Genomic DNA, 18,029 nt, shown 5'->3' with positions numbered 1-18,029 from the left:
CAAAATGAATATGACATTAAAAACAAACAGCATTTTAAAAGAAATTTGCACTCTAGAGAATTCCTGAAGTGGCTTCTGATTATACACACACACACACACACACACACACACACACACACAATGTCAGTAAATTTAAAAGGAGTAACACAAAAATTAAACCACAACAGCAAACTAAATTAAAAGGCTTGAGAAAGTTCAAACAAGGTATTTGACTGATGCCAAAATTAGATCAGACACCATGTGACCCTCTCTTGTGGATAACATTCAACAATTGACGCATTACTTCTTCTCATTCTGCTTATTTGAGATCAGTACTGATTAAAAATCTTCATCATCAATTGTATGACTTCCACAGCTGGAAACTGAGGGCTGAAATTCGCAACACAAAAGAAATTTGTTTTAAAGCTAAGTGACCTAATTGGCCAGTTTCAGTTTCATAAGCTGGTCATAATGCAGCTACAAATCAGACTATGCACTTCTCCAAATTGGGTGATGTAGCTTTCCTTCAAAAAAATACGCCAAAAATGAATATTTTAAAGAAAAAGATGTGTATACAGATGCATGTTTTAGTGGAGAATATTGAAAAACATACAAAATGTGTATTTCAGAGTAAGAATATATATAAAATGAAGATAATTTAAATGCAAAACGAGGATGGAGTACATATAACTGAGGGCTAAGAAATAGGTTGATCCATCCATCCTTAGATGAAACACTTCCTTGTGACATAAGAACAAGACATCCTCACAGGTGATATCATATGGTTTCTACAGCACTAGAGATATCAGCACTTTAGCAACATTTTTTTCATTTTGGGAGGGAGGCCAACAATGGCTGTTACTTCATCAGTAAGCTTGACAGTTGGTTAGCACTCCTGTACTTACTCAGGCCTGTTGCATTCTCGAACAGCATTTTTTATGCCCCCACCACATGTTCGTGAGCATGCGCCAAAGGGACTCCATGTGCCCCATGCTCCATCTGTCATGGATATCTCTCGTTCTCTGGGAACACAGTGGCCATATTTGCAGTGCTACACTCGAGAAAGGGCAACAGAAAAAGAAAGTTTCACAACATTGTTTCATTGCTATGATCTGGATCCAAGCATTCTAAAATGAACCCGAGATACTACTACTACTACTTTATTATTTATGCCCCACCCATCTGGCTGGGTTTCCCCAGCCACTCTGGGCAGCTCCCAACAAAAGACTAAAAATACATTAAAACATCAGTCATTAAAACCTTCCCTAAACAAGGCTGCCTTCAGATGTCTTCTAAACATCAGATAGTTGTTTATTTCTTTGACATCTGCTGGGAAAGCGTTCCACAGGGCAGGTGCCACTACCGAGAAAGCCCTCTGCCTGGTTCCCTGTAACTACGCTTCTTGGAGTGAGGGAACCGCCAGAAGGCCCTCAGAGCTGGACCTCAGTGTCCGGGCCGGATGATCGGGGTGGAGATGCTCCTTCAGGTATACTGGGCCGAGACCGGCCATTTAGGGCTTTAAAGGTCAGCACCAGCACTTTGAATTGTGCTCGGAAACGTAATGGGAGCCAATGTAGGTCTTTTAAGACCGGTGTTATGTGGTCTCGGCGGCCACTCCCAGTCACCAGTCTAGCTTTACACCTGAATGTGGTGTTGTCAAACTTAGCAGGAAAAGAAATTGCACCCGTCAGAACACAATATTAGAGATCAACCTTCTCTCCTAACCCAAGTTGCGCAGGAGGCATTTTCCTGTTTACTGTGAGGCGGGGAGCTGCATTTGCATTTTGCTGCTGCTCAAAATCTGGTTGTAACACTATGATAAACTGGTATTTTCCATCCTACTAAAATGAAATTCTTCTACTCATTATTTTATTGAGGGGGTTGGTTAAACTATGGTTAGTGAGGATAAGCCAAGATAAAGACATAGTTTCAGGTGCTGACTTGTTCAAAAACACATAGTTTAAACAAGCCACTGTTTTTCAACTTCGAGCATCACAAGGAACCAAAGTTTGCTTAAAAGTAGAAGTGGGTGCTTTCAATGTTCTCTGTCTGGTGCATGGAAGAGGAATGGGGAGGGCACAATCTTGATGCTCATGTAGCAGGAAACTACAGTTTCCCATTGTATCTGAACCAGGGCGGTGAATTTATAATCAGTTTTTAGTTATGGATTAAGAAGCTTCCACTCCCATCAAATTCTACTGCAGATATGAATGAGGTTTGAATCTCTGAACAATGAAGGGCAATCAATCTGCTGAGGACAGTGGAGTGACAACTCCCCAAGCCATTGAGTCCTGCTCATTTGCTGATCCAGGACAAGTAGCACAAGCTGTAACAGCTTCTGAGGAAAGCAGCCTGGCTGATTTTCTGATCACAGGTTAGATGTCACAATGTGTAGAAAGAAAAGATGCATCTGCAGATCAGGCATGTTGAAAGAACCTCTCAAATACTGAAGGCTAAAAAAAAAAAAAGATGATGTAAATAACAGGGGTGGGGAGGAAGGAGAGAGTGGATTCATGTCTCTGCCCTGTCAAGCTGGATGCCCTAGGCACAATATGTTCCCCTTCTGAAAAGATCCTGCACCACTTATGTGCAACCACATCACTCCCAGCGAAGGGAAAGCTCGGGGAATTTAAGAACGGCAGCATCAATTCCTACGCTAACCTTCTGCAAGAGCACAGAGGTTCTGCAGCTGTCAAAATAAAGATACACATGGCATCAATACAGACAGCGCTATCCCCAAAGAGGAACATCTTGCAGAACAGCTGCCATGTGCAGTGAAAATATTGAATAGCAATTGCGCTCCGCGCAGAACAGACCAATTTGGCTCGGGAGCGCCTAGAACTCACACGACGCGGCATGTTTTACGCATGTTTGAGCCAGCAGTGAAAGGCGGAAGCTTCACTGGAGAAAACTGGTGTAATCCAACGATGGCAACTGCAGGTGAGTGCTACATCTAGTTGTGTGAATCGGATGAATCTGAAATAATGCTGATTTAAAAACAAAAGCAGAGACATCACCTTGCCAACAAAGGTCCGTATAATTAAAGCTATGGTTTTCCCAGTAGTGATGTATGGAAGTGAGAGCTGGACCATAAAGAAGGCTGATCGCCAAAGAATCGATGCTTTTGAATTAGGGTGCTGGAGGAGACTCTTGAGAGTCCCATGGACTGAAAGAAGATCAAACCTCTCCATTGTTAAGGAAATCAGCCCTGAGTGCTCACTGGAAGGACAGATCCTGAAGCTGAGGCTCCAATACTTTGGCCACCTCATGAGAAGAGAAGACTCCCTGGAAAAGACCTTGATGTTGGGAAAGATGGAGGGGACAAGGAGAAGGGAACGACAGAGGACGAGATGGTTGGACAGTGTTCTCGAAGCTACAAACATGAGTTTGACCAAACTGCGGGAGGCAGTGGAAGACAGGAGTGCCTGGCGTGCTCTGGTCCATGGGGTCACAAAGGGTCAGACACGACTAAACGACTAAACAACAACAACCATGGCATGACCACGCTTGAAATATTGTGTACAGTTCTGGTTGCCCCCCCCTCAAAAAGGGTATCGTAGAGTTGAGAAAGCTTCGGAAAACGGCAACCAAATATGGTCAAGGAGATGGAGCAACTCCCCAAAGGTTACGACATTTGGGGCTTTTTAGTTTAGATCGGGGTTTCCCAAACTTAGGTCTCCAGCTGCTTTTGGACTACAATTCCCATCATCATCTAATGCCTCTAAAAGAGGATTAGGCAAATTCATGGAGGAAACGGCTAGCAATGTCCCATGGCCATGCTTGGAGGCATTACGGCTCACGTGTTTGGGGTTAGCAAGAAAGAGTCAAGGAGCTGCAACAAACCTTGCCCTGGCCACATTCAGTCCCATCAGCCCATGGCGTGTGTTGAGTCCGACATCCTTTATGTGCTCCATCAGCATTGATGCACCAGAGTCTCCTGCACTGCTTCTGCTTAAGTGAGTTCAGAAAGTCTCAGCATTACTGAACAGCCAACCCAACATACATCATAGCCCAGAGACATAGTTTAGATTATCTCCCTGGTGTTGTTACCATTGTGTGTAAACAACGAACGCAATAAAGCAGGGGAAGATGACTTGGGCTCTAGTTGCAAATGTAGAAGCTTTCTGCTCAAGTGCTTTAACCATGGATTTCAGCGGCCAACAGCTCAGTCCAAACCGAAGATCCACTGGGGCGGGAGAATTTGGATTCAGTGGATCTTGGGTTTCCTGGCTCAGCTGGGGCTTTGCTGTGTAAGACAGCCTCAGCTGAGGCTCAGCCAGGGGAACTTAAAGGATTAAAACGTCAAAAAGGGAGTATTCTGGGGGCAGGAGAGAGCAAGGAGAGACTTACACCCCTTCAAAACCCCTTTCAGCTTGGTTATGTAACCTAAAACAAACCCGTGTTGCAATAAGAACCAAACACAACAATACAAACACAACATGTAGGCTAATAGTAGAGAATATATAATAGAATAATGATACCATTCAAATTATAGGAACAAGCCAATCAAAATTCATATGTATAATATAACAGAGGACTGTGTGTTCAAAAGAGATGTCCAAGGACAGTCTCACAATAGTCTTTCAAAAATTTCAACAGAAGACATCTCAAAAGTTTCAAAAGTAAAGTCTCTCAATAGGCTTTCAAAAGTTTCAGCGGAAGAGGTCTCAAAAGCCTCAAAAGGACAGTGTCTCCGAAATGATACTACTAATAGTCTTCGTCAGCTGGAAATAAAATACAAGGCATACAAACCTTGGCTTACTCCTATAATTTGAATGATATCATCATTCTATTCTATATTCTCTACTATTAGCCTACGTGTTGTTTTTGTATTGTTGTGATTGGTTACATGACCTGGCAACCCAGCAGAACTCAAGTTTGCAAAAAGGGTGGTGTAAGACACACTCCCCCAGATTCTTCCTGAACAGATTCTGGAATACAGTTAACTTAAGCTGCTGCTTACAAAAACAACAACCCTTAAGTCAGCGCAATTTACACTAGACTATGCCTTGGATTTCCAAACACAGAATTGCTCTGTTAGTTTGTATTCACACAGAGCAGCCTGAAAGTCAGACTATGGAAAGCTGGGGGGGGGGGGTACGGGACACCCTGCCAAATAAGAGTAAACATAAAAACCTGGACAACTCAGGAATATTTCTGATTGTCCGGAAATGTGGCTGCATCATGAAAACAAAATGGTCCCCAAATTATTAGCATTGTCTGAAGCATTGTTTTTTAAAATCAGCAATATCATTTGCAGTATGGAGCCTCTGAAGTGTAGAAAGAAAATCAGGCTGGCAATCACAGTTTACAATGAGACTGCCTTACATTCCAACTCTATTACTATTAAAATATGTGGATAAGCCATTTCCCCTCTGTGATTCCTAATTTGGAACAGTTATATAAAATTTTAAGTTCTTCCTGTAGCAGCATACAGAACCTGCTCTAGGTGAGAATTTAGTGATATAAACAGGGATTTCTACGACATCAGTCCTTCCAAATCCTATCATGTTTCTTCACCTGGCAAATTTTAAATTGGGCACAAGTTTTACCACATATTGTGCTTGTAGTCTGAAGTTACCTAACATGGCCTGTAAGCTTAAATGTTGCTGCTCAAGCAGGCCCCATTCACACACCTACCCAGAGGCATCTCTCACATGGCTGTGTAATGAACATGAACAACCAAAATATATGGACTGGGCAGACTGAATGGATTTCCCACATCTGATCAGCACTCTGTAAGGAAGTAGGGTGTTGACTGGGTAAGAAAGGTCCATGAGATTAACCTAGAATCATAGAATCATAGAGTTGGAAGAGACCACAAGGGCCATCGAGTCCAACCCCCTGCCAAGCAGGAAACACCATCAGAGCACTCCTGACATATGGTTGTCAAGCCTCTGCTTAAAGACCTCCAAAGGAGACTCCACCACACTCCTGACCCATTCATTGTGGTATTCAAACACATACAGTATTTGCTATTGGATTTCTTGCTACAGTTTTATTATTTTAATGTTAGTATATTCAAATTCAAAATGTGATATCCTTGTAACGTCCCTGGAGCCATTTCGTGAAGGGCGGTCTGTAAGTATTAATACTACTATTACTACTACTACTAATAATACCACAGCCATGTGAGAGGACCTGGGGAAGTGGTTTTCGTGTGTGTGTGTGTGTGTGTGTGTGTGTGTGTGTGTAAGACTCACATTGTAAAGCTTCAAATCCAAAATGACTGAAAGGCTGCAATCTTTTTCAACAACAAGGATTTGTCTCATTTAGGAATCTCACATACAAAACGCATGCATGCATCTTATTCGAAATGTGCCTATCAGTATTTCATACTCAAAGCAAGTTTTTTGTTGTTTTTTAAAAAGTGTTCTTACCATGTAGGGGCAAACCTTAGCTCCAGGCCCAAAAATTAACTCACACTGCTTATTGACATCATATATGTATCCTGGAAGTTGTTGAGGCAACGCATACTTTCTCGGTGAAGGTTCATCAAGCAAACACTCCCCATAACCAGTGCTAGAATGAAAAGTGAGACATTTATATCCACGGCTGCACTTGAGAAGATGGTTAAGATCATTCTAAAAATCTCTCAATGGTTAGTGAATAGAGTATTATTAGCACGGTATAGTAACATACAGCATAAGGCTACTTAAGCTTACCAACCCTCAAAAAGCCCATTTATAAAAAGAGTAATCTACTAAAGGACCACAGTCGTGCCATAAAGTTGCTTCACTGCATGATAACCACTTGCTCACAAAGACCAACAAAAAATTAATTTTCACATAATGTTTCTGTACAGTGGTATCTCGGGTTAAGTACTTAATTCTTAACCTGAAGCACCACTTTAGCTAATGGGGCCTCCTGCTGCCGCTGCGCTGCCGCAGCACGATTTTTGTTCTCATCCTGAAGCAAAGTTCTTAACTCGAGGTACTGTTTCTGGGTTAGCGGAGTCTGTAACCTGAAGCGTATGTAACCTGAAGCGTCTGTAACCCGAGGTACCACTGTAACGTATAGCAGTAGAGAGGGGTTTAAGAGGTGCACAAGGCTGTCTTCTAAAGGCTGGAGCCAAAAATTAAGTGAGAGTGGAAGGTAAAAATAACATCCTACTCTTCTCAGTCCCCCCCCCCGCTGCCAATAATAATAATAATAATAATAATAATAATAATAATAATAATAATTTATTATTTATACCCCGCCCATCTAGGTGGGTTTCCCCAGCCACTATGGGCGACTTCCAACTGAATATTAAAAACAATAGACATCAGACATACACTAATAGGCCAACCCTCCCATCTAGCACTGCATCATTCCACAATTAAAACAGAGAACCTAAAGGCAGTGCAAGCTGCCTCAAATCACCTGTCACCCTCTTATGCTGATGAGAAACTCTGCCCGAGAAAGAAACTCTGATTTCTTTATTATATAAATTAATGTATAGTTGCAGAGTTCGCCTTTTAGGGTTGGAGAATATTGCTTTTAGACTGGCAGAAAGCAAACAGCTGTTCTCAAATGCATCTTAGTAATGTGCACAGTAGGACTTGGAAAACTGGGGGGGAAGCTGCATACACCCCATACATTTAAAGCACATTTTCCTCCCTGCAAAGGAATTGTGGGAACTGTAGTGTGTTAAGGGAATTGTAGCTCTGTGAAGGGGTAAACTAGTCCCCAGGATTCTTGGGTGAGATATGCGTGTGTGCTTTAAAAGTATGTTGTGTGCGTAGCCTCAGGACATAATTTTGGCCTGTTTCCCACCCGCCAAATTTTCACATATGGAATCATGTTGGAAAAGCACCCCCATGTGGCACTCTTGGAAGAGTGCTGTACACATGTGAAGAAAGAGGATCAGATGATAACCCAGTAATACAACCCAGTAGTTCCTTTTCCTTTGGTGAGTTGCTGGATACAACACTCATGTGGGTTTTGCACTTTCGCCATCACTCACGGTGATTGTCTTTTTATTGCCCACTTCTATAATTAAGAGTGTTTTGCATCACAAACCACTGAACCTCCTTATCACTCCTTCTAACCGCAAACTCAAGCGTTGACAGGATTATAGCCAAAATAAGGACACTGGGGGAAAAACCAAGAGGGAGGGAGGTATCTGCATGCTCAAGGGAACCCCAGAGGCTGTAGAAGTGCAAGAAAGCTATAAGAAAGCCTTAACTTGAAAAACACCAATAAGAACTAGGAAAGGCCCAATTAAGGACTGAGTATGCTCAACAGTTGTGGAATGTTGAGTATCAGATGGAAAAGAAAAACAGAAAGGGAGGCAGCAATTGAATGGCCTGATGGAGGAGAGCAGTACAGTGGTGCCCCGCAAGATGAATGCCTCGCAAGACGGAAAACCCGCTAGACGAAAGGGTTTTCCGTTTTGGAGGTGCTTCGCAAAACGAATTTCCTATGGGCTTGCTTCGCAAGACGAAAATGTCTTAGGAGTTCCTGTGGGGGTTTTTTCCTCCCCCCCCCCTTTTCCCCAAGCCGCTAAGCTGCTTAACAGCTGATCCACTAAGCCGCTTAACAGCTGATCCGCTAAGCCGCTTAACAGCTGATCCGCTAAGCCGCTAATAGCGCTAATCCGCTAATGGACTTGCTTCGCAAGACGAAAAAACCGCAAGACGAAGAGACTTGCGGAACGGATTCTTTTCGTCTTGCGAGGCACCACTGTAACCTTGAACAGGAACACTTTCTTTAGGATTTGAGGATACACTACAAGGTTTTTTGCTTGCAATCACCAGATTTTTCTCTTTTGTGGCTGGTACACTTTGCTTGTACCTTTAACACCCTCCCTTTCTTTTGTTCTGCTCATCATGGAGAGCAGCACTGATATGAATTGCTGCTGGCCATGGTGTCAGATACAGTCTACCTCTGTATACAGTGGTGCCCCGCAAGACGAATGCCTCGCAAGACGGAAAACTTGCTAGACGAAAGGGTTTTCCATTTTTTGAGCTGCTTCGCAAGACGAATTTCCCTATGGGCTTGCTTTGCAAGACGAAAACGTCTTGCAAGTTTGTTTCCTTTTTCTTAACACCGTTAATAACAGTTGCGACTTGACTTTGAGGAGCAACTCATAGAACGCAGTGTACATAGTAGCCTTTTTTGAGGTTTTTAAAGACTTTGGTGATTTTTGAAGCTTTTCCAAAACTTCTTTTGCAGCCATTTGGTAAGTTAAGCTTTTAAAACTTTTTGGGGGGGTTTTGGATTTTGGGTTGGGGTGTTTGGAATTCAAGGACTTGGTGTTGGGGAGGGGTTTGCAAGAATCTGGAAGCTTGTGTGGTTTTTTTTCTGCATTTTTATGATTTTCTGTGACCATTGGGCCACTCTGCTGTTTTTTTAAAAAAATTCTGGATTTGAATTTCTGTGTGCTGGGTGGCTGGGGGAACAGTTGGGGAGGGGTTTGCAAGAATCTGGAAGCTTGTTTTTCCCCCTGCATTATTATGATTTTCTGTGACCATTGGGCCACTCTCCTGTTTTTTTTAAAAAAAATCTGGGTTTGAATTTTGAAATGCTCTTTACAGTATGTGTGACTTTAAAGAGCACTTAATAAACTCTTGTTGTACCAAATTTGGCTTTGTTTGGACTTTTTTTGACCATAGGAACGCATTAATTGATTTTCAATGCATTCCTATGGGATTTCGTGCTTCGCAATACGAAAAATTCGCTAGACGAAAAAATTCGCGGAACAAATTAATTTCGACTTGCGAGGCACCACTGTACCATTTGCTAGGAATCACAAGCGGAGGGAATTCTTGGGTCCTGTTTGTAGGCTTCTCACGGGCATCTTTCAGGCTATGGTGAGAACAGGATGCTAGATTAGTTGATCCAGCCCAGCCCTCCTCTTGTATTCTTACGTTTTTGCCAAGGAAAAGTTGCAAGAATGAGGTATGAATGGACCAAGCGTCCGGACCTTTTGATTCACCAACGCGTAATATGAGCAAACAAATCCACAGTGTGCATGTAATGTATATTTGCATTCCAAACCTCCCCCCTGCTGCTCCGCCCCCTCTGCTAAGCATGCATTCATATCCAGGCAATTTCACACAAACTCAGGAATCTATGAAGTAGTCATTAAGGCTTTACTCTAGAAATTCTGTGATATATTTCCGGCTACATTTTGACCACATCCAAGGGTTGGTGTTGTAGTTCAGGGTGGGAGCCATCACGTGCTGCTGGTTTTTCCCTCCGTCTTCTTTGCACTTATTGTTGTCATCATGAGGCATGTTAAATCTACAAGAGACAGCATACAGTGGCCAATGTGTTTAGCATGAATTTTGAAAAGGAGGCAAAGTTAAAAACACCTGCAAACATAAGGGATTTCAGTGGAGGGGAGTGTAAAAGCATTTCATTCAGAGTGCTCTGAGTAGGAATTATGGAGCAAAGGTTTAAAGAATTCCTACATAAACAGGGGTTTGTCCTAGGGCTGTGTTCAGAAATTACGGGCCCATGTGAGGGGGTCTCCTGCCTCATCTCCAAAACAACAATTCCCAGTTCTCCATTGGCAAGCAAGCAATAGTATTTCAGATGTTTTGGACTTTCTGCTTTGGAAATCAAAGGGTGACAATATGCCTAACAGAGTGCATAGGCACTCCATAGGTTTTTAAGCAGTAAAGCAAGCTATACAAATGAATTTTATATATATATAAAATTATTGATGAAGCACTGTCAGGACACGTAACTAATGATCTGGGGTGGTGGAGAAGGGAAGACATTTTGCATGCTTTACCAAAACAACCACAAGGGGAAACTGTTGTTTATTGTATTACCCAATCAGAAATCCAGAAAAGCAAAAATTTAGCCCCACCTTATGGCAGCACAGTGTCACCAACTTTCCATGTGGCAACATGCTCTGCTAATAAGCCTAGCAGCATCAATAGTGTAGTACAGGTAAATGATAGTCTACAGTCACCCAACACCAAAAATTTCAGTACAGTGGACACTTGGGTTGCGAACATGATCTGTGCAGGAGGCACGTTCACAACCCGCAGAGTTTGCAACCAGCAGTGCCGCATCTGTGCACCCACGGGTTGCGATTCGGTGCTTCTGTACATGTGCAAAGCGTGATTTAGCTCTTCTGTGTATGCATGACGGCCAAAACCCATTCCTGTACTTCTGGGTTTTGGCGTGTCCGTAACCCGAAAAAACGCAACCTGAAGTATCTGTAACCCGAGGTATGACTGTATTCATTTTCTCACTTTTCAAAATATTTCCTACTACAGTATTTAATGCTCACACCACAATTTCAAACATTGAGAAAACATTGCCTGAACCCTAGCTCGCTCCTTCATTCACATAAGGGAGCAGCGGATTGATTTCTGCCATGTGGCAGGTTGAGTGTAGAGTTTGTTTCGAACCTGGTGGCTGAGAGGGAGGGTGTCTCAGAAGGGAAATGAATTCATATTGATTTATATATATTAGTAACTCTGTATTAATCTAACATTATTATATGTAACTGTTTATTTTTGTAATATTCTGTTGAAGTTGTCTCGTTTTGCTTCAGCTTACTGTACACCACTTAATTATTAAATTAAGTGGTATAGAAATTAAATAATCAAATCAACTCTCCCGTCTATTTACAGTCCCCAGTGCCATATCACACACCATTATCACACCCCAGCTCCCTTAATCAGATTTTTGGAGAGGGATGCAGAGGGGAGCAGAAGGCCCTGTTCTATAACTCTTCAGTTTACAAGGGGAAAGTTTGGATCCAAGCCAATATTGGCATTTACAGTTGTGCCTTGAAAGTCGAACAGAATCCATTCCAAAAGTCCATTCAACTTACAAAATGTTCGAAAACCAAATCGTGGCTTCTGATTGGCTGCAGGAAGCTCCTGCAACCAATCAGAAGTCACAGAAGCCCCATCAGACGTTCGGGTTCCAAAAGAATATTCGTAAACCAGAACAATCACTTGCATCCCCATGTAAGCTATATAGTTTACATATCTCTCTCAATGCTGTTATTTTTAAATATATCTATGTTTTTATAGAACATACACATGGCCAAGTTCATGTGCAATCGTAAAAGCAGTACTTAGTCCACTGTCTTCACTAATTGAGCAGCTCCGGTATGGATCACAGACTGTACCCAATTCAGCCAGACCTGGAAAATCAAAAGCAGAACAAGAGAGAGAGAGAGAGTTTGCTCTCTAAATAAAGGCGTGCAAAACATTCTGTCAAAAACATGTTAACATTGACACCTTAAAGAGTAAAAGAAAAAGGAGATTAGGCTTACCTAAAGTATCACATTTGTCGTGAGCTCTACAAATATCCTGTCTGAAAGCAAAACAGACTTGATGCTTTTAATTTCCATGCAAGTTAGCATTCAGAACACACAATAATAAACATAACACCATTTAATTATATGGCTCTGGGTTTCTTGCTTGGCATTAATTTCAATATATAGCCTGCCCAATTCCAAATGTTCAAGACGGGGATAATAGTAGATTAAAAAAGCAGGAATAAAAATCCAATTTGATTTTTCAAAGGACTATCATTAAGGCCTGATAATCTCACATTAAAATATTTTGCGGCATTATAAATAAGAGACATGAGCGCTCACTTTAATGAAAATTTCAATGCAAAACTCCAAGGCCCTGCCTTGACTGAGTGCTGTGTATTGCTCATAACCGGTAGCTATTTTAAACTAATAGCAGAAATGAAGAAGAAACCAAATGGGTCTTTCTAGTCACTTTTTTTATGCGCTCTGGAGTAAAATTCAAACTGTCCAATGTTCTGAAAGTAGCAGGCAATGCTCCCCATCCACTTGGCATCTAGCCAGATTTGAAGTCATGGAGGCAGCTGCTAGCATCATCTAACCCAGAGGTGGCTCATAATATTGAGTAAGAGCAGTCTTCCCCAACCTGGTGCCCTCCAGACGTTTTGCAATACAATTCCCATCACTGCCCCAAGTCAGCATAGCCAATGATGCAAGTTGTAGGCCAAAACCTCTAGATGGCATTGGTTGGAGCAAGCAGGACTAGAAATAAGTGCCTACTAAAAACACCCGATGTTTTTACTATCTTATGTCACTAGTACAGGCCAGTGTTTCCCAAATTTGGTCTCCAGCTGGTTTTTTGGGACTACAACTCCCATCATCCCTAGCTAGAAAGACCAGTGGTCAGGGATGATGGGAATTGTAGTCTGAAAACAGCTAGAGACCCACGTTTGGGAAACACTGGATAGGCTGTGGTGCTTTATTAGAACATTTTTACAAAGGCAAACACTTACTGCAATTTCCCCCACTTTGCCAAGGCTCAATTAGGTCCCCACTTGAAATACATGACCACTTGTGTAAGTAGATTTTATTTCTTTTTTCATTTCTGGTCCAGTTGCTTGTCCCTACCTGTCCTACCCCCTAGCTGACAAACTGCTTTAGAACCCTACACATCTAAAACATAGTGTGCAACAGGGAGGCTGTGAGAGCAACAATGAAATGAAGATGTGTACATGTCAGATCACGGCCTCCAGCCACAGCTGTAGTGCAAATGCTTATGTATTCATAAAGCCACTTCCGCCCCAGCTTGAAATCCCTCCCTCAAGACCTCTCCTTTTCTGAAAAGGAGAAAGCATTGTCTTTATTGCTAACTGGTGTGGCTTAATAAGAAACTCCCATACATTGCAAACTTATCACCCAAACCCCAGAAAGCCTCACTTTGGGTTCAGCCAATGACCATATGGCTGAGTAATAGGATTGTATACTCTCACTCCAAAAATAATAATAAAAAATATTGATCCCCTGGTAGGGATGGGCTAATTTCAGTTCCTCTCAGTTTCTTGCCTTTTGTTCAGTTTTCCACATTTCCACACCAGTTTTTAAATATATATATATATTTAAAGCCCTCACGAAAATTCAACAAAGGTCTAGTGCAAATTTGTATTATTTGCACGCAACTCCCCCTGATGTAACACACATTTGTGTTTTGATTTCACTAATATATGCATTTTTACGCACCCACTACCATTCACGTATGCAGTATGTTATTTGGCTGGCGAACTGCGCTGCACATTCTGTGCTTTGTTTGCATTATCGTTTCCAAAAGGGGGGAATTCAGTAGACCCGCCTTTAATTGCAAATAGAAATGAATTCCTGATGCCCCTATCCATAGCCCTTAGAGCTCCTGTTCTCATCACTGCCAAAAATTAGACAGCAATATAATACCTTTCCCCATCATGCCTCAACGTTTCAATTATCCTTGACGATAACATGCATTGCCGTTCAGTTGTGATCTGTAACATTGCATTCTAAGGGCAATTACGGTGAGGCCAAAAAATAAATTAATCTGCCCGTGACATACCTTGTCACCAATACAGCTGTGTCATGCTTTTCTGGATGATCTTCGTTAGGGTGGTTCTGGGTCTGCTGCCATTGACAGAAATTTTTTAGTGTCGTCTGAGCATTGTAAGATATGGAAGGGCCATCCTAGGTATCAAGCAAACATGTTGAAGGATTAGGACTCCCTATCCTCCCCAGTTCCCATCCCTCCGTCTGCGGTGCCTTTTAATTATTGACCATTTTATTTTACATTTATGGGCCACCTTTCTACCTGATAACATGTCTCAGAGATGGACGGCCGCAGGAAAGAACACTGAATGTAGTCATCAGAAAAACAGCAAACCATCTCTCTCTGCTCAAAAGCATTCAGCACCGGCATCCTACTTGTGGATTACTTTCAAATTCCTAATGACTTTCAATAAGGTAGCAGTGTTGTTGTTGTTTTTTTCCACACTCCCCTCCTCCAAAAACACATTAACACTATTGTGAGACTGACGGGTGCTGTAAAATTTAAATAAAAAGCCCTCTTCTCCCCACGATATTCCCATTCGCTCAGTAATATAACAACAAAAAAACATGGCAAGTGCAGTGAGAAAGGGGGGGGGGAACGTTCCTTCCGAAATCCTCAGCAAGAATACGAAGCTCAGTCTAGGTTGTATGGACCCTGAGCAGGAACTGCTTTGCTAGGAAATGGGAAAACACGGCAACAGCTTGTTTAGTAGGGAAGCATTGGTTTGCCTGATTGGGGGTGCTTCCAGGTGGGTGATTAATTGAGGAAATGGTACCCCTCGTGCATACATGTTATTCTGTCGCATCTATCATTGATATATATATATTAAATATTTGTTATCCCTATTTCAATTGGCCCCTGAGAACAGGATGCTGGAATACTGGGGCATTTGGCCTGATCTACAATGGCAGAGGAGCTGTGTTGGGGAGGGAGCTCCCTGGCTCCAAGCTCATGAGGAGTGTTGAGGATCTTCCATGTGGTGCTGTTGTTTGAAGAGCACCTTTCAGCATACAAGGCGCAGATGGTTCTTTGTCACTCTCCTGCAGACGGCGAGGAGATGTTTGGATTCTGTTGGACGCCATTTTGAATCAAGATGGCTGAACTGAACCTTTCAAAACCTCACACTGATCTTAAACAAATTGCGCACAATGGCTCCTGTGAGCAAGGAGTAGGTTTCTATCTATGCTTGGATGCACAATTTTGAAAAATCAAGAGTCAATCTTTCAAAACCACACTGATTTCAACCACCAATTTCAAAACTGCCCTGAAGTTTTGGCTTCTCAGAATTCTGAGCTACGTTGTACACAAGGCTGCTGGTAATAGATAAGTGGAAATGTTTCTGCCATTGCAAATAGTGGGGGCAAGGCCCCCTGATTCTGACTGGTATTGCCTGCCCCATACACCCAACTTTCAGCAATACAAATCTCAGTGAGCTTTTGGGAAGGACATATCATTTTTTTTATCAGTTTTAAAGCATTTAAATGATCAAGAATAAGACATTTCTAGAAAGATGTCCAGGCGAGAAAGAGAGTGAGAGAGAAGAACGAGGGAAGGAGTAATTACCTGCTCATTTTGTATGACCTCTAATCTCACGATAACAATATTAATTAAATTTCCAATACTTGGGTCTTTATATATAGAAGCTACCTGCATTAAAAAAGGATAAATTTTGAAAAGTTAATGGTAACACTATACAAGCAAGCAAATAATTGACTCTTTTTTTAAAAACAACAACAAACACACACCTGCAGTGCAAAAAGCTACAGCTGCTGGCCTACAGCTGATTAAATCCTGACCTCAGGAAGTACATTCTGTTAGCGACAGATTCTGAGAGCAAAGAAGGGGTGGGAGACCTCAGACCTAAAGGCCAAATGCAGCTCTGCGGGTCTCCTTATCTGGCCCTTAGAGGTCTTCCTGGGCCCTGCTGAGCACCACACCTTCCTCAATATCTTTTGCCTGACTAGGGTGTACCCTTGAACCCCCATAACTCCTCTTGTTGCCTGGATGGAGGATGGAGAGGTGTATGTTTGCAGAGAAACCATTGGCCTGTTGTACAAAGCCAAGAGTCACATCTTTGGACTCCAGGTTGGAGGTTCCTCATCTCTGCCACAACACAGCAATGAAACACTCGGGTTCGTTGTGTGCAAGTGCCATGGGGGGAGGGGGAAGAAAGTGCCCTCTGAAATGCCCGGGAGTACTCCAAGTCTCCATCTGGGGTGTCTGGAACTCTGAGCAGGAGCACTGCAACAGCTTGTTCCCCAGGCAAGCATTAAATTGCACAGATCTGGCATACTTAAAATCCCCACAGAGGGATTTTAATACTTACTATGGACATTAAGGTCAAAATGTAGTGCTGTAGATTTGCTCCATGGTAAGCAACCATCCGACTGTCTGCCACCACCATGACCTCCACGTATCGAGGGTAGGAGAGGAATCGCTTGGTTCTTCGGCGCGTGCTTTTCCTCCTCACGCTGCTAGTCTTGTTTTTACTGGATGCAGGAGACTGCGCTGAGGCTAGGCCACGTTTCAAGGCCTCCACGTCGGACAATATGCTCGCCGTGGGCCACTGTCCCGTCTTGCTCCGCCTCTTAAACTTTCTGTGGCTTTTTTCATGCCCTGCAGTTTTAAAGAAGGCAGGAAGACAAGAGACATTCTTGAAAATATGCCTGAATGAGACCAGTATTTTTCATTCATTCATTCATATCCCGCCCATCTGGCTGGGTTTCCCCAGCCACTCTGGGCAGCTTCTAACAAAAGTTTAAAAATACATTAAAACATCAGACATTAAAAATTTCCCTAAATTTCCCTGGCAACAGCCAGGGCTAGGACTGCAGCCCAGATCACTGTGGCTCCATTCAGAGGTGGGGGTATATTGGGTTAAGTTTTCCTAGTTATAATGCTAGCGTTTCTAATTTTCCTTTTACACTGCAGTACCTGTTACGTTATGGAACCGTGGCTTTTTGAGCGACATATATCGGCCATGCCGTGCTAAATTTTAAACAGCAAGGAAGAACTGTGTGCCAGAAAAGCACCCTGAATTTCATCACATGAACAGGGGCAGCACGATAAATGCAAAACAAAGGTAAACTGCAACACAACACAACACCCACCCCCCAAGTTTGCCAACATTTTTTTTCTTCTGGAAACCATTAGCAAGGAAATGAACACGAAACGTCTGCTGAGTTGTGCTAGATTTCCGGAAGTGGCTTTCACAGCCAAACCAGGAAGGGACATAGGCTTGGCAAACACTGTTTTTGGTTTGGTTATTAAGGCCAGTCCCTGGACTCAATGCTTACTTGTTGGCATCTGTCTGTCTGTTGGCATCTGTCTGTCTCAGGAGTCAATGGAGGAATGCACCTCTGGGTGGGGAAGTCAAATTGTTGGAAGGTTGTAGGGCTTGCTGTGGATCCAGAGACCGATATGGGAGAGACATGTTTTGTTGCAGCTGGGGCAGGTGAAGGTGCCCAGTTGTGCTGCTGCAGGTACACCAGTCACTAAATCCCCAGCACACAATTTCTTCTATTTATTTTAAGAGAACGTGGAATTGAGGACCACGTAATGGTGTCTAGAGGTTCCTTGCAAACTCCTTTGTCTGGAGTTTCTCTCTAACAGTGTTTCTCTCCATATGACATTGGACAACAATTCTCATCAGCCCCAGCCAACAGCCAGTGGTTAGGGTTGATGGGGGCTGTATTCCTACAATATCTAGAGGGCCTCTAGGCAACTATCCAGTTGAGAACTTACAAGGGGATTTTCTGCAAGAATCTT

At 42.7% G+C, this 18,029-nt stretch overlaps 1 protein-coding gene across 4 annotated transcripts in view; it reads right to left on the bottom strand.

The window, feature by feature from the left end:
* ADAMTS9 (ADAM metallopeptidase with thrombospondin type 1 motif 9) overlaps positions 1 to 18,029 on the bottom strand; it is a 139,645-nt gene that overhangs the window by 95,522 nt on the left and 26,094 nt on the right. For 3 of the 4 annotated variants that reach the window (XM_081901292.1, XM_081901290.1, XM_081901293.1), the window contains 9 exons: positions 16,588 to 16,877; positions 15,825 to 15,908; positions 14,274 to 14,398; positions 12,212 to 12,252; positions 11,974 to 12,079; positions 10,063 to 10,209; positions 6,360 to 6,501; positions 3,823 to 3,930; positions 885 to 1,030 (listed from right to left, as the gene is read on the bottom strand). In XM_081901292.1, the coding sequence (XP_081757418.1) occupies positions 885 to 1,030; positions 3,823 to 3,930; positions 6,360 to 6,501; positions 10,063 to 10,209; positions 11,974 to 12,079; positions 12,212 to 12,252; positions 14,274 to 14,398; positions 15,825 to 15,908; positions 16,588 to 16,877 (1,189 nt within the window). The remainder of the gene's footprint in view (positions 1 to 884; positions 1,031 to 3,822; positions 3,931 to 6,359; positions 6,502 to 10,062; positions 10,210 to 11,973; positions 12,080 to 12,211; positions 12,253 to 14,273; positions 14,399 to 15,824; positions 15,909 to 16,587; positions 16,878 to 18,029) is intronic. The other variant, XM_081901291.1, reaches the window with a different exon arrangement.

The sequence above is a fragment of the Podarcis melisellensis genome (genome assembly GCF_964234715.1).
Source record: "Podarcis melisellensis genome assembly, chromosome: 2".
Taxonomy (NCBI): domain Eukaryota; kingdom Metazoa; phylum Chordata; class Lepidosauria; order Squamata; family Lacertidae; genus Podarcis; species Podarcis melisellensis.
The sequence above is the reverse complement of the archived record's forward strand: the minus strand, read 5'-3'. Positions and strand labels throughout refer to the sequence as shown.